Below are 13807 nucleotides of genomic sequence, written 5' to 3'. Positions count from 1 at the left end.
TTCAATTTACCTAGTATGTGAGAAAGGCGTGTAGGATACTCTTAACCCATATGAGAGCACTCACTGATTATGCTTATGATGCCATGAACATGTGCAGTGTTTCTTGCTTCTATATTTTTGGAAAGACAAATTTTGCATACTGAAAGCAGTCACTTTTTATGTTTGCTAGAAATTGTTACCTAAACTTATTTTGCTTTCACTAATTAAAATACATTTTTTTTAAAAATAATTTTTAAAGTTATATTTATACCAAAGATTTGCCATCCTTTTCTTTTCAACACTTTTCCCATGAGAAATAAATTAAAAGAAACAGATTATATTAATTGTTGTGAGATAGGGAAATCTCACCCTCTGGGTCAAAATTTGAAATCTGTAGAGCCTCATTGTTGCACACAAATTTCAACCCATGGGTTTCACCAGCCCTCTTCATTGCACATAATGGATTATATTATTTTCCGTGATTGTCAAAATGATTCTTTAATATGGATTCCTTATTACAGTGGTCTCTCTCTTATACGACCAACCCTTCTGCACCTGGAAAGTGGCCTTATAAGACAGGTAGCCTTTCCAGTGGGGGACTATATTTGTGACATGTGTATTTGTGTATATAGTAGGAAAGCTACATATAACTTAAAGCATTTATTATAAAATCTTCATTTGAAAGTAGCATTAATTATTAAAACGTTCTTCCTGTCTTAAAATCTGAGTTTTTTCAAGGTGACATGAATTAATAGTTCTTATTCTCAGGTTTGAAATGTGAGTGGGGTATTGTTGTCATGCGCATTGCAAAATCATTCAGTAACATTTAAATCTTGGTACATACATTGTTCCATATTTATAATAATTTTGATTTCCATTTACTTCATTTTCCCACTGCTATAGAATATTCTAATCTTTTACGATCTTGTTTATTTGAGTCTTCCCAATATAAAATGTTTTTGTCAAGTAACTTTTACGTTTCCTTCTAAAGTATTGTTTCTTCATTTAGTGGTGACATATTAAAGTGTTTTAATGATTTATTCCTATGTTGCGAATTGCACAGTACTGTTATTTAATTTTGCAGACTAAACTTCTGTAAATGAAATTCCTTGTTATAAAATAAGTGATACATGATTTTTCGGTCTTTATCTGGTACGCTGTTTGTTCAAGGTTAATTGTTTCTATAGTGTGTGTGTGTGTGTGTGTGTGTTAATCCACAAAATCTATTTTGAGCCTGTCTTGACTATTTTATGATCTTGACAATTACGTCGGTTGTAATTGTAAGTTTAAAAAAAGCCCAAAGCTCTATCAAAACACTGCTGACCCTATTTCCAGCAAATGTCACTATTAATGATACAATAATAACCTTAGTGGTACATGTACTGTAGCCAACACTTCTTTCAATAACGATAACCTGACACCCAGGAACAGACATCATGAAAGATAATCAGATTACTTACCTTACCATAATTAAATATTGGCTCTGGACACATATTAATAATAAAATGTGTCCACTTGTGAGGGGTAAATTTTACATTTGTGTAGCTATATGTTTGCCACTGGTCGCGTTTGAGGAGTGGTCCTTCTTCATGGGTACTTTTGAAAACAAACTTGTGGGTGCCAAGGGATTCGGGACTTAAAGAGTGGGTAGCCACTGGTCAGGGGTGCCATTCATGAGGGGGACCATGGTAATCCAGAATGAAAGCATTAGGAATAAAAGTGTCCTGATTAACTGGATTGTACTGTACACAACAAATATAGCACTTCTGTAGAGAAAACAAATTATCAACTTAAAGAATAAGAAACTAGAGCAGTTGCAGTTGTTTGCCATGATAAACCTTGATGCTTTTTATCACATAATCTACCACCCCATCACCATATTTCGCTCCCTCCTCCACTTTACCGAACACAAAGACAGTGACCAAGGGGTCTTAGTGTGAACTTCATGACATATATGAGGCATCTTAATGCAGTAATTGCATATGTAAAGCATGATTGGAAAATATTGAAAAATGTAATTGTAATTGAAATTTTGGTATATCTTACCTTTAAAAAAACCCTACTTGTAACCTAAGGAGCCAATAATGTACCCCCACAATTTCACAGACAGTTGTCCCAAGTGGGATAGAACTACAAAAATGAATAATCACTAGCTTAGGAGGATAGATAGTAATGTACATACAGACTGCTGGGCAGACAGAGGGTATCTCAGCATCCCCTGCTAAGGCAGGCAAATACATATGAAAGTTGTAGAAATATACATAACTGTATTGACCACCCCTCATTTGCATCTTTTTTCTTCTGATTTTAATAAAGTACTAAAGTAGATGGTTTTCACACCTACACACACTTTTCTGGATGAATTTAGTAAGATAAGTATGTGAGTTTCAAATGGTAAATTTTGGATAGATTTCTAAAGACTGATTTGGTAATTTATTATCGAAAGAAAGACACTGATAAATATTCAGTGTAGAAACACACTGGAGAATGAATATTCACTGTAGAAACACACTGGAGAATGAATATTCTCTGTAGAAACACACTGGAGAATGACTGTTCAATGTAGAAAGAGGCTGGAAAATGAATATTTGATGTAGTCATTGCATTGCAGGTTTTGAGACATCCTCTGGTAACAGGAGCCTTGTATACAGGGTTGAGGATTTTCCTGGCCTGGCCTTTATGCTGAAAAAATCAGTGTTTGACAAATATATGAAGGGCAAGATGAAGGCCTGTTGTTCAGACAGGTGAGTAAATAATTAATTGGACTTTTTTAACCTGTTATAAAATTCAGATTGGTTGTCAATGTGTCAACACATTTTACCAGCCTATCTACTAAGAATCAATAGGGAAAGATGTAAGTGTGTATATTTAGTTCATTACAATTTATATTCTATTAAAAGTATTCATGTATCCTATCATCCTTGAGTAGGCTAGCTGTGGACAGTACTTAGGTACAGGCTTCATGGAACTTAATTATTGAAGGGGAGCTCAACTGTAACAAGCAAGAATTACACATTGCAGGCAAGATAAAATCCTAGTTATTGATAACAGAAATAAGGAATCTGTTAGTTCAAGTCATGGCTGGCATAACATTTTGTATTTGTTGGAATGAAAACTTTAAAATGGCAGGAATATGGCATAGTGTCTTGGCATGTTTCCTGCCTTGTCATATTTATGTAGACTTATAACCCCCTTTCATCATCCACCTCCATTGCGAATCCCTTCCATTATGATTCAGATCTCTCTGATCCTATATATTTCTATCTTCTTCATCCCCATGCATACAGTCACAAAACTTCCATTGATTGAGGTATTTATTACCTGCAACAATATTACAGTGTGTATAAAGAAACATTGTATAGAAGGTGGGTGGTAGTCATTACTTTCATCACTGTTGAGGGAGAATGTTATTGCCTTGAGTATGTCTGCAGATCAGAGTCAATCCAGTTCACAAAAAGATGATTGCGGAAATGTTGAGTATTAAATGTTTTTTTAAAAAATTATATTTTTAACATAGGAAAGGGTCCAAGCAATCCTAAATTACTTACAACTTATAGGTTGCTGTGCATTTTCTTGCACTTCGCTCAGTTGAATACCTGTCCCCAGGTAAGGGTATTTATATAGAAAAGTATGGGAAAATAATTTACCCACAAAATAATAGCTGAGTAAATAAAATTTATCAAATTTGCTCACTGATTGAATGTCAGACTTTTTTCTTTGTAATTTTACAAAGAAATGGTATGTTGGTGAGTGAAGAGTTTTCAACATGACACAGTTATGACACTGATCATAAGTCACTGAAGCTTTCCTAAAGGTTATTTATCCTTTTCATTGACTTTATCATTTTGTTACACATGATTATTAGAACCATATAAGTACATTTTATTTTTTTGATTTAATAAGAGACAGAAGGGCACATCAATGTGATTTTGCCACAATTGTGCCCTCAAGTTCATAGTGCTACAATAATACATGTATATAAAAAGTGACATCATAGTTGATTTTGAAATAAAGAGACTACCTTAAAGTTATCAGTTGAATGTATAGTGTAGAGACTAATTTGCCATGAAATGTGTAGAGCCTGATTTGCCATGAATAGTGTAGAGCATGATTTGCCATAAACTGTGTAGAGCCTGATTTGCCATGAACTGTGTAGAGCCCGATTTGCCATGAACTGTGTAGTGCCTGATTTGCCATAAACTGTGTAGAACCTGATTTGCCATGAATAATGTAGAGCCTGATTTGCAATGGACTGTGTAGAGCCTGATTTGCCATGAATAGTGTTGGGCCTAATTTGCCACGAACTGTGTAGAGGCTGATTTGCCATGAACTATGTAGTCTTATGTTATATGTTTAGGCTTGAATAAACAGCAACACAAGAAAGAGTGAAAACAAACAAGCTTTGAAATATTTAACAAATTATTTATTTCCCTGGAAAAATACTGTAAAAATAAAAAAAAATAAGAACTTACAGTTTTAAGAATCAAATCCAAAAATAATCCACAAATAAAATTTTAGAAGTCCTAATATTGAAATGTTCTAATGAATTCAAGTTTGAGTCCTGACAAATAATCCAAGATGGAAGACGACGTATGCTGTATCCTGTATAGTGTGGTTGTCTACAGTTCCTTGTAAAACACAATGATTAATCCTCCAGTTTTGGAAATCCAAATAAAATTTTTAAGAAATGTCTTTGTTCAAGAATTCTGTATGAGCACATGTATATTTCCAGGCAAAAAGAATTAATCCTTTTGAATCCAAATAATCTGAAGAAAAATTAACATATAACTCGAAAACTGGCTTCAACAGAATGAAACGACTTGACATCAAGCGTTTTTAAGCCCAGACTGACTAAATTCTCTCTAAGCATCACTTATTAACACTGACTAATGTGTAGTTTCGGAAATGCCTGAATTACGAAACAGGATCATGTGATCATGTTTACATATAAGAAATCATGTAGCCCCAGTATGATTTTGATAAAAACCAATCATTTTACTCTAAGAATAAAAAATAAAAAAACTTGTTTACTTCACTAAAAACTATTTACAAGCCTAGGGTCATGTATCGAATACAGCCTTGATCTCACTCTTATTACTCCCACAATAAAAATAAATAAAAAAGGACTTGTTGACATCACTGTTACTAAATTTGAATTAAGGTCGGGAACCAGGTCAGCCTTATGTTTACAGAAATGAACAGTCAAGGTCAAACTATTTTCTGGAAAAAGTACGAGTTCCTATTAAACAGAACTACATTATTTTGACATGTAATAAAGTTTAAAAAAAAGAAAGATTTTAAAACTTACAAACAATTAAATCAGATATACATTAAACCAAATATACTTAACAGTAGAGCCTGATTTGCCACGAATAGTGTAGAGTATGATTTGCCATGGACTGTGTAGAGCCTGATTTGCCATGAATAGTGTACAGCCTGATTTTCCATGAACTGTGTAGAGCCTAATTTACCATGAATAGTGTAGAGTATGATTTGCCATGAATAGTGTAGAGTATGATTTATCATGGACTATGTAGAGCCTGATTTGCCATGAACTGTGTAGAGCCTGATTTGCCATGAATAGTGTAGCGCCTGATGTGCCATGGATTGTGTAGAGCCTGATTTGCCATGAACTGTGTAGAGCCTGATTTGCCATGAATAATGTAGAACCTGATTTGCCATGAAGTGTGTAGAGCCTGATTTGCCCTGAATAGTGTAGAGTATGATTTGCCATGGACTGTGTAGAGCCTGATTTGCCATGAACTGTGTAGAGTCTGATATGCCATGAATAGTGTAAAACCTGATTTGCCATGAATAGTGTAGAGCCTGATTTGCCATGAACTGTGTAGAGCCTGATTTGCCATGGACTGTGTAGAGCCTGATTTGCCATGAACTGTGTAGACCCTGATTTGCCATGGACTGTGTAGACCCTGATTTGCCATGAACTGTGTAGAGTCTGATATGCCATGAATAGTGTAAAACCTGATTTGCCATGAACTGTGTAGAGCCTGATTTGCCATGGACTGTGTAGAGCCTGATTTGCCATGAACTGTGTAGAGCCTGATTTGTCATGAATAGTATAGAGCCTTTTTTGCCGTGGACTGTGTAGAGCCTGATTTGCCATGGACTGTGTAGACCCTGATTTGCCATGGACTGTGTAGAGCCTGATTTGCCATGAACTATGTAGAACCTGATTTGCCATGAAAAAGTGTATGGCCTGCCATGAATAGTGTTGAGCCTTATTTGCCATGAAAAAGTGTATGGCCTGCCATGAATAGTGTTGAGCCTCATTTGCCATGGACTGTATAGAGCCTGATCTCAGACATGATTTTTCTCCGTTTTAAAGCGGAATTCCGCTTTTCTCCTGACTTGAATCAGTTTTTTCTTGATATAGTCTGTTTTTTATATCATCTTTTAACGGGGTTTTATAAACGGTCTGTCCAGTCCCATTTCACAATGACCCTTGTAAATTATTCATTCCATATATTAGTTAGCACATGACTCTCATAAAGAGTATTCTGATTGGTCAAAAGTTTAAATTCATCCAATGTAATGGAAACTGATGGTAATAGAAAAAAGAAGCATGCTTGCAAAGCATGGTGTCATGAGTTGTTGACAGAGACCATGACATGAAACGTTTAGATAAAGGTTTAAAAAACATATGGAAATGGGAATGGCTGGAGTGAAAAGTTGACAGAAAATTTAGTTGTACAGTTTATAAGAAAACTGAGTGCTAGAGGACTGGCATTTTGAGACCTCTGCAAGAAAGATCTGAATTACGTTAATTGCGGTTGGAAGAGTTTGGAACAGCACCTACGAAAGAAGCTACATAAGGAAAAAATTTAAGCTCAGAATGCATCTGGAAAAGGTGCAGTTAATTACTATAAGAAGAAAGATTTCTTATATGAGAGAACAGATGTAACCCTCCGTCAGAATATTGGTACTGCATGTCGCCAATACAAGTACCAGCTAGAAAGGAAAAAGGCTGTCGTTGAGAAGGAAAGGAAATGATTGCACATTGAGCCAAATAAGTCAGTGGTGACAAAAAGGAAGGCTAAAGAAATCTTTGCCAAAGCCGCAAAAAGAACTCGACTGGCATATCAACAGGCTGTGTCCAGTGGAGAAAAAGACAAGTGAATGTATGTGATTATTTGTATATAGTTGATGTACTTGGGTGTTTATTTTACAGATTTGTTATGACAAGAGAGAAGTATAATGTATTTTGCTGCAAAAATGGACAAATTATTGTGACTTAATTACGATGTGAACACTGACATGCACATGAAATGACTTTAGCATCAATAGTATTGGAGAAGAAATTCATGTGACAGTAAATATTGTGAAATTATTGAAGTCAAATTGAACATTTTTGGTAAGTTTATTAGTTTTTCAAATGATTATTTTGGTTTAATTTATGATCATAAGTTACACCAGGAGCAGTTTTTTATGAGTTTAAATGCATTTTTGGCTGGGTGACTTTGGACCCCTGGATCGGGGTCACTGCCCCTTGATACCCCATTGGGGGAGGACCCCCAAACCTCCCTTTCAGCTTTTTTGATGGAACACCAAAATCATGTCTGTAGATCTGCAGTGAATAGTGCAGAATTGATTTGCCATGAATAGTGTAGACCCTGATTTACTGTGAACAGTGTAGAGCCAGATTTGCTAAGGAATGTAGTGTAGATCTGATTTGCCATGAACAGTGTAGACCATGAGTTTCTATGAACAGTGTAGAGCCTGATTTGCCATGAACAGTGTAGAGCCTCATTTGCCATGGACTGTATAGAGCCTGATCTGCAGTGAATAATGCAGACCTGGTTTGCCATGAACGGTGTAGACCCTGATTTGTTATGAACAGTGTAGACCATGAGTTGCTATGAACAGTGTAGAACGTGAGTTGCTATGAAAGTGTAGACCATGAGTTCCTATGAATAATAATAATAATAATAATGAGGACTTTGTATAGCGCATAATCTTTAGAAGCTCTAAGCGCTTTACAACATTAGACAACACCTGTAAGATAAAAAACATATAATGATATGATTACAAAAACAAACACCATGAAATTAGAAAACATTAAAAAAACATGCTGAGAATATTTAAGGTAGGAAACATTATTAGGTCTTTACGTTTGTTCTTGCAGTCGAAATAAATGAGTTTTGAGAGCCCTCTTGAATGTGATCACTGTGTCTTTGTGTCTAAGTTCAGTGGGCAATTCATTCCACGTTGCTGGGCCCTGGTATGCAAAAGAACGCTGTCCATATGACTTTGTTTTCATAGTGGGAGTAATGAGTATATGATTGTCAGAAGAGGAGCGTAAGTATCTTGCTGGTGTGTACACATGGGTGAGGTCGGATAGGTATGTTGGACTAGAGTCCAACAGTGAAACATAGCACAGAGAAAAAAATTTGTGTTTGATTCTGGATCGAATGGATAGCCAGTGTAGGGTACAGATCAGTGGGGAGGTGTGCTCTGATCGTGGTACTCTAAGTATGATCCGAGCAGCTGTGTTTTGAACTTTTTGAAGTTTCTGGAGCAGATATTGAGATGAACCAGACAGAATTGAGTTACAATAGTCCAGTCTTGAAAGTACTAATGAACACACAAGTGTTTTAGTGGCATCAACTGAAAGATATTTGCGAATTGAGCTGATGCGTCTCATCTCAAGATATGCAGCCTTGCATATGTTCATGACATGTTGGTGCAGTGTGAAAGTACTGTCCAGAGTAACACCTAGGTTTCGTACTGATTATGTGAATTTAATGTTACTGCTGCTGATATTTATTACTTGAGGTAAAGGATGTGAATGAGAAAGTCTTTGTGTTGTGATCAGAATAGCCTCAGTTTTATCATCATTCATCTGCAGCTTGTTACATGTCATCCATGATTTCACATCAGAAATGCACCTCTCTACACCTTGGATGGTAGCATCAACTTCATTTGGGTGGCTAGATTTGTATATTTGGGTGTCATCAGCGTACAATTGGTGAGACACTGGATGATGATCTGTGACACTTGAGAGCGACTGAGTGTACATAATGAAGAGAACAGGTCCAAGAACAGGCCCCTGTGGGACACCACAACATAGATCAACTGGGCTGGAGTGTATTCCTTTTGCAGATATAATTTGTGTCCTGTTGATTGAGTAGGACTTGATCCACAGTAAGGCTGTATCATGAATGCCAAATACATGCTGGAGACGGTGAAGTAATATATCATGGTCTATTTGTCAAATGCTGCAGACAAATCAAGGAGGGTGAGGACTGTAATCTTTCCGCTATCCAATGCAGAGAGAATGTCATTAACTACTTTTAGAAGAGTAGTTTCAGTACTGTGGCAAGGGCGATATGCAGATTGTACATTGCTAAAAAGACTGTTTGAATTTAGATGAGATACAAGCTGGGATAGAACAACCTTTTCTAAGATTTTTGATATGAATGGGAGATTAGAAACTGGGCGGTAGTTCTTTAAATCGTTATGGTCTAGTGTTGGTTTCTTCAGCAGAGGCTTTACAATGGCAGTTTTGAAAAATGATGGAAATTCCCCAGATGAGAGAGAGGTATTAATAACATCAGTTAGTGATGGCAATACTGGATCTAAGCACTCAAGCAGCAGTGATGTTGGAATTGGATCAAGTTCACATGACTTTGGTGCACTCTTCATCAGGATTGTACGTACGAAATCCATAGAGACAGGTTCAAATGCTGCTAATACTTGTTGCTCAAATTCTGTATCCCAACTGTATGGTGACAACGCGTCAATTGAAATTGTGGTGTCAAGCTTATCTCTAATGGTTTGTACTTTGTCACAGAAGAAATTTGCAAACATGTCCAGAAGGTCGACTGGAGAGAAGGTAGTTGAAGTGGTGTAGATTTGTTCCTTGACATTAGCTTGTTAGTAATCTCGAAGAGCTCTTTGCAGCTGGAACTTTCCATGATCTTATTTGTGTAGTGGGCTTATTTCGCTGCATGGACTATATTTGTGACATTCTTCTCAGAGGCTTCATAGATTTGCTTATGAATAGTGAGTCTGGTGGAAGCCAAAGCCTTTCAGCTTTATGGCGGTCTCTTTTAGCAGTGCAAAGCTGGTCCCTAACAATGCTATACCATGGAGAACACTTTTGAATTGATACTCTGCACTTGGTAGCTGGTGCATGTTTGTCAAGCAATGAACGCAGGCAGTTATCGAGTTGTTCTGTGGTAGGAGGTAAGCAAGTTGTTAAGTTAGCTTGGATGTCATGCATTAGTTTGGTTCTATTTATCATACGGAGGTTTCTCTTAGTAGCAGATAAAGGTGGACGGTTAGAGACTGATAAGTCAAGATGGCATATAATGCAGAGGTGATCTGATGCAAGATCATGGGATACCAGGGAGGACCGTAGAATGTTATCATCAGGTCTATGAAGAATCCAGTCTAAAATCTGACCGTGTTTGTGGGTGGGTTGGTTAACTGACTGTTTCAGGTTGAAAACATTAATGGAATCTATGAGTTTTGATGTATTTGGGTTTCGGGGACAGTCAAAGTGAAAGTTGAAATCTCCAAGCATAACCAGGTTGCCACCTATTTAATTTCCATAGTCCAGGAGATTCAGAAATTGCTCCAAAAAGAGAGAGTCAGCCAGCTTGTTTTTTGTACTAGGAGGAGGGCAGTATAGGCAGTAAAAATGGACTGACCTTTGCTCCATTGTGAGTGTGGTTTGGACTAGTTCAAACGATGTGTGGTCGAAATTGAATGTTGTGGTGTGGTTAAGACGTTTTATCATGGTGTTCTTTGTGATGACAGCAATTCCACCTCTGCAAGAATTAAAGGAGAACGACTTGGTGGAGTAACCAGTGGGTGTTAGATCCGCACACTTGGGCTCATCACCTGATGTTTTTAGTCATGTTTCTGTCAGGAAAAATAGGTCAATATTCTGGTCGTTTATAAAATTAACTATTTCTGTGCGCTTTTCCAGTGGTCCTACTGACTGGGCATTGAATAATACAGTACGCAGAGGTATCTCCTGGATAGTTGACACAAAGGTTGACTAATTAATAGGGATTTGAATTAGATTATCTAAATTAACGGTCGATTTATTTTAAAATTGGTGAGCCAAAATAAGGGAGATAACTGGAATTCTTCTTCCTGTTCTACGCTGGCCAGCTTTGAAACAACGTTTCTTTTTTTGCTTCTGTTTACATTTAGGTAATGATGAATGTAGTCCCAGTTCGTTTAGTCTAGAGCACAATGTAGTGTGGAGAGCCAAAGAGTGATCATTTAAAGCAATTAATGAGGGTCCATTGTAGCATAAACGGGTTGACTGGCGAGTATCACGTGATGGTGGTTTGTTCAAAAACAGTGGAGCAAGACAGCTGAGAAAAAGTCTAATTGCTCTCATTTCCAAAACAAGGAGATGAAGAAACACATATGAATTTAACAGCCAATACATAATGAACACAATAACGTAGATGAAAACAGTCAACAAGCACAAATATCAATGAAAACGGCAATAAAAAATGGAACAGCTGCTTCAAGCCGGTTAAGTGATAGTGGCCATCTTGTTTCCCATGAACAGTGTAGACCCTTATTTTCTGTGAACAGTGTAGACCCTGATTTGCTATGAACAGTGTAAACCCTTATTTGCCATGAACCATGTCAACCCTGATCTGTCATGAACTGTGTAGATCCTGATCTGCAGTGAATAGTGCAGACCTGATTTGCCATGAACAGTGTAAACCCTTATTTGCCATGAACAGTGTAGACCCTGATTTGCTATGAACAGTGTAAACCCTTATTTGCCATGAACCGTGTCACACCTGATCTGTCATGAACTGTGTAGATCCTGATCTGCGATGAACAGTGCAGATCCTGATTTGCCTTGAAGAGTGTAGGTCCTGATTTGCCTTGAAGGGTGTAGACCCCAAATTGCCTTGAAGAGTGTAGATCCTGATTTGCCTTGAAGAGTGTAGATCCTGATTTGCCTTGAAGAGTGTAGATCCTGATTTGCCTCGAAGAGTGTAGATCCTGATTTGCCTTGAAGAGTGTAGATCCTGATTTGCCTCAAAGAGTGTGGACCCCAATTTGCCTTGAAGAGTGTTGATCCTGATTTGCCTTGAAGAGTGTAGATCCTGATTTGCCTCGAAGAGTGTAGACCCCAGTTTGCCTTGAAGAGTGTAGATCCTGATTTGCCTTGAAGAGTGTAGACCATGATTTGCCATGAACAATGTAGACCCTGATTTGCCATGAATAGTGTAGACCTAATCTACCAGTGCATCACATGATGTATAGCATATCTGGCTTTACACTAGTTGTAGTTCAATGTATATTATGAATGGTCAGATATGGCAACTAATTAAACCATGAAATTACAAATGAATTGGCTGAAAGACAGAGGCATAGACAATTGAATGTTTCATATTACCCTTGAAGAAAGATGACCTTATTGATGAGAAATTATTTTAATTTATTTTTGTATTTATGCCTCAAAGTGCCTGCCTCACATATTGTTACCTTTGTCCATTTACCCATCCATTCATCCATAATCCATCGTACCATGGTAAAGTTTTGTGTTTTGTTCATTTTTCAGACACCATTGTGGAAATCCATTTTCCATGAACACATTTATAAAATAACTTAAACAAATTTTGTTGAAGGTGAGATGATCGCCTGACAGTGGTCCAAAATAAACTTACCAAATATACACATTTAATGGTGATATCCAGAAATTTCATTACTTGGAAAGTTAATTTTGTGAAATTATTTTACAGAAACAAAATAACTACTTTTAAAATACCTGTGCCAGTTCAAGGTTAAAGAAAAAAAATAAACAGTTAGCATTCATTGCAGTGAAGAGTTAGTGCATATTTCATAAATAATTGACACATTCGGTTTCAGTCAGATTTACCTTATTGGCATATAAAGGTCTCTGCCATCTTTATCCCCATTCTTAAGTGGCAGAATATTATGATACCTTCTGCCTGTCTGTCTGTCTACTTGTCTGTCTGCCCATCCATTCATCCATTATAATCTGCCCACAATTCTATGTCCCATCCATTCATTGGTTATCATCTGTCCATGATTCTATTTTCCCATTGATTTATCATCGATTATCATCTGTCCATAATTCTGTTTCCTTCTAGTAAACACTGAATAGAAACTCACCAAACATGATGTATGTTTGCCCATGCATTTAAAAGTCATTCTGCGACAGTAGTATACTAGTTGGTCCCTTTGAGTGGAGGGGTTCAGAGGTCATATATACAAAAATTTCCATTACAGTCACAATTTAATTTTCTTTTACAAACTTATACAGTCACTCACAGTGGGAGGATACATAATGAATGTAGTGTTAATGGTGTGAGAATATGCAACATAAGCATGGGGATTTACTATCGGGACCCATGGATTTAGTGCTATTGTGGGTCTGCATTGTAGGTACTTAATTGGCAACAACAATGGATTTACCATGGGGAACCATGATAGTAGCTCTAGTGTGGGTCTGCATTGTAGGGACTTCATTGTGCTCCATTGTGGATCTGCATTGTAGGTACTTAATTGGTATCAAGAATCCATTTACTGTGTGGAACCATGAAAGTAGCTCTACTGTGGGTCTGCAGTGTAGGTGCTTCATTGGCATCAACAATGTAATTTATCATGGGGAACCGTAAGAAATTTGCTCTAGTGTGGGTCTCCATTGTAGGTACTTCATTGGCATCAACAATGGATTTGCCATTGGGAACCATGAAAGTAGCTCTAGTGTGGATCTGCATTGAAATTACTTCATTGGCATCAACAATGTAATTTACCATAGGGAACCCTGAGAAATTTGCTTTAGTGTCAGTTTGCATTG

At 37.0% G+C, this 13807-nt stretch overlaps 1 protein-coding gene across 3 annotated transcripts in view; it reads left to right on the top strand.

Annotated features, from left to right (window-relative positions):
• LOC149787914 (protein O-linked-mannose beta-1,2-N-acetylglucosaminyltransferase 1-like) overlaps window positions 1-13807 on the top strand; it is a 164523-nt gene that overhangs the window by 111253 nt on the left and 39463 nt on the right. For all 3 annotated transcript variants that reach the window (XM_089974161.1, XM_089974160.1, XM_089974162.1), the window contains exon 22: window positions 2591-2723. In XM_089974161.1, the coding sequence (XP_089830287.1) occupies window positions 2591-2723 (133 nt within the window). The remainder of the gene's footprint in view (window positions 1-2590; window positions 2724-13807) is intronic.

This window comes from Sinohyriopsis cumingii, chromosome 11, assembly GCF_028554795.1.
Source record: "Sinohyriopsis cumingii isolate HCF-2022 chromosome 11, ASM2855479v2, whole genome shotgun sequence".
In the NCBI taxonomy this organism is placed as follows: Eukaryota; Metazoa; Mollusca; class Bivalvia; order Unionida; family Unionidae; genus Sinohyriopsis; species Sinohyriopsis cumingii.
This window is presented reverse-complemented; position numbering and strand designations above follow the sequence as displayed.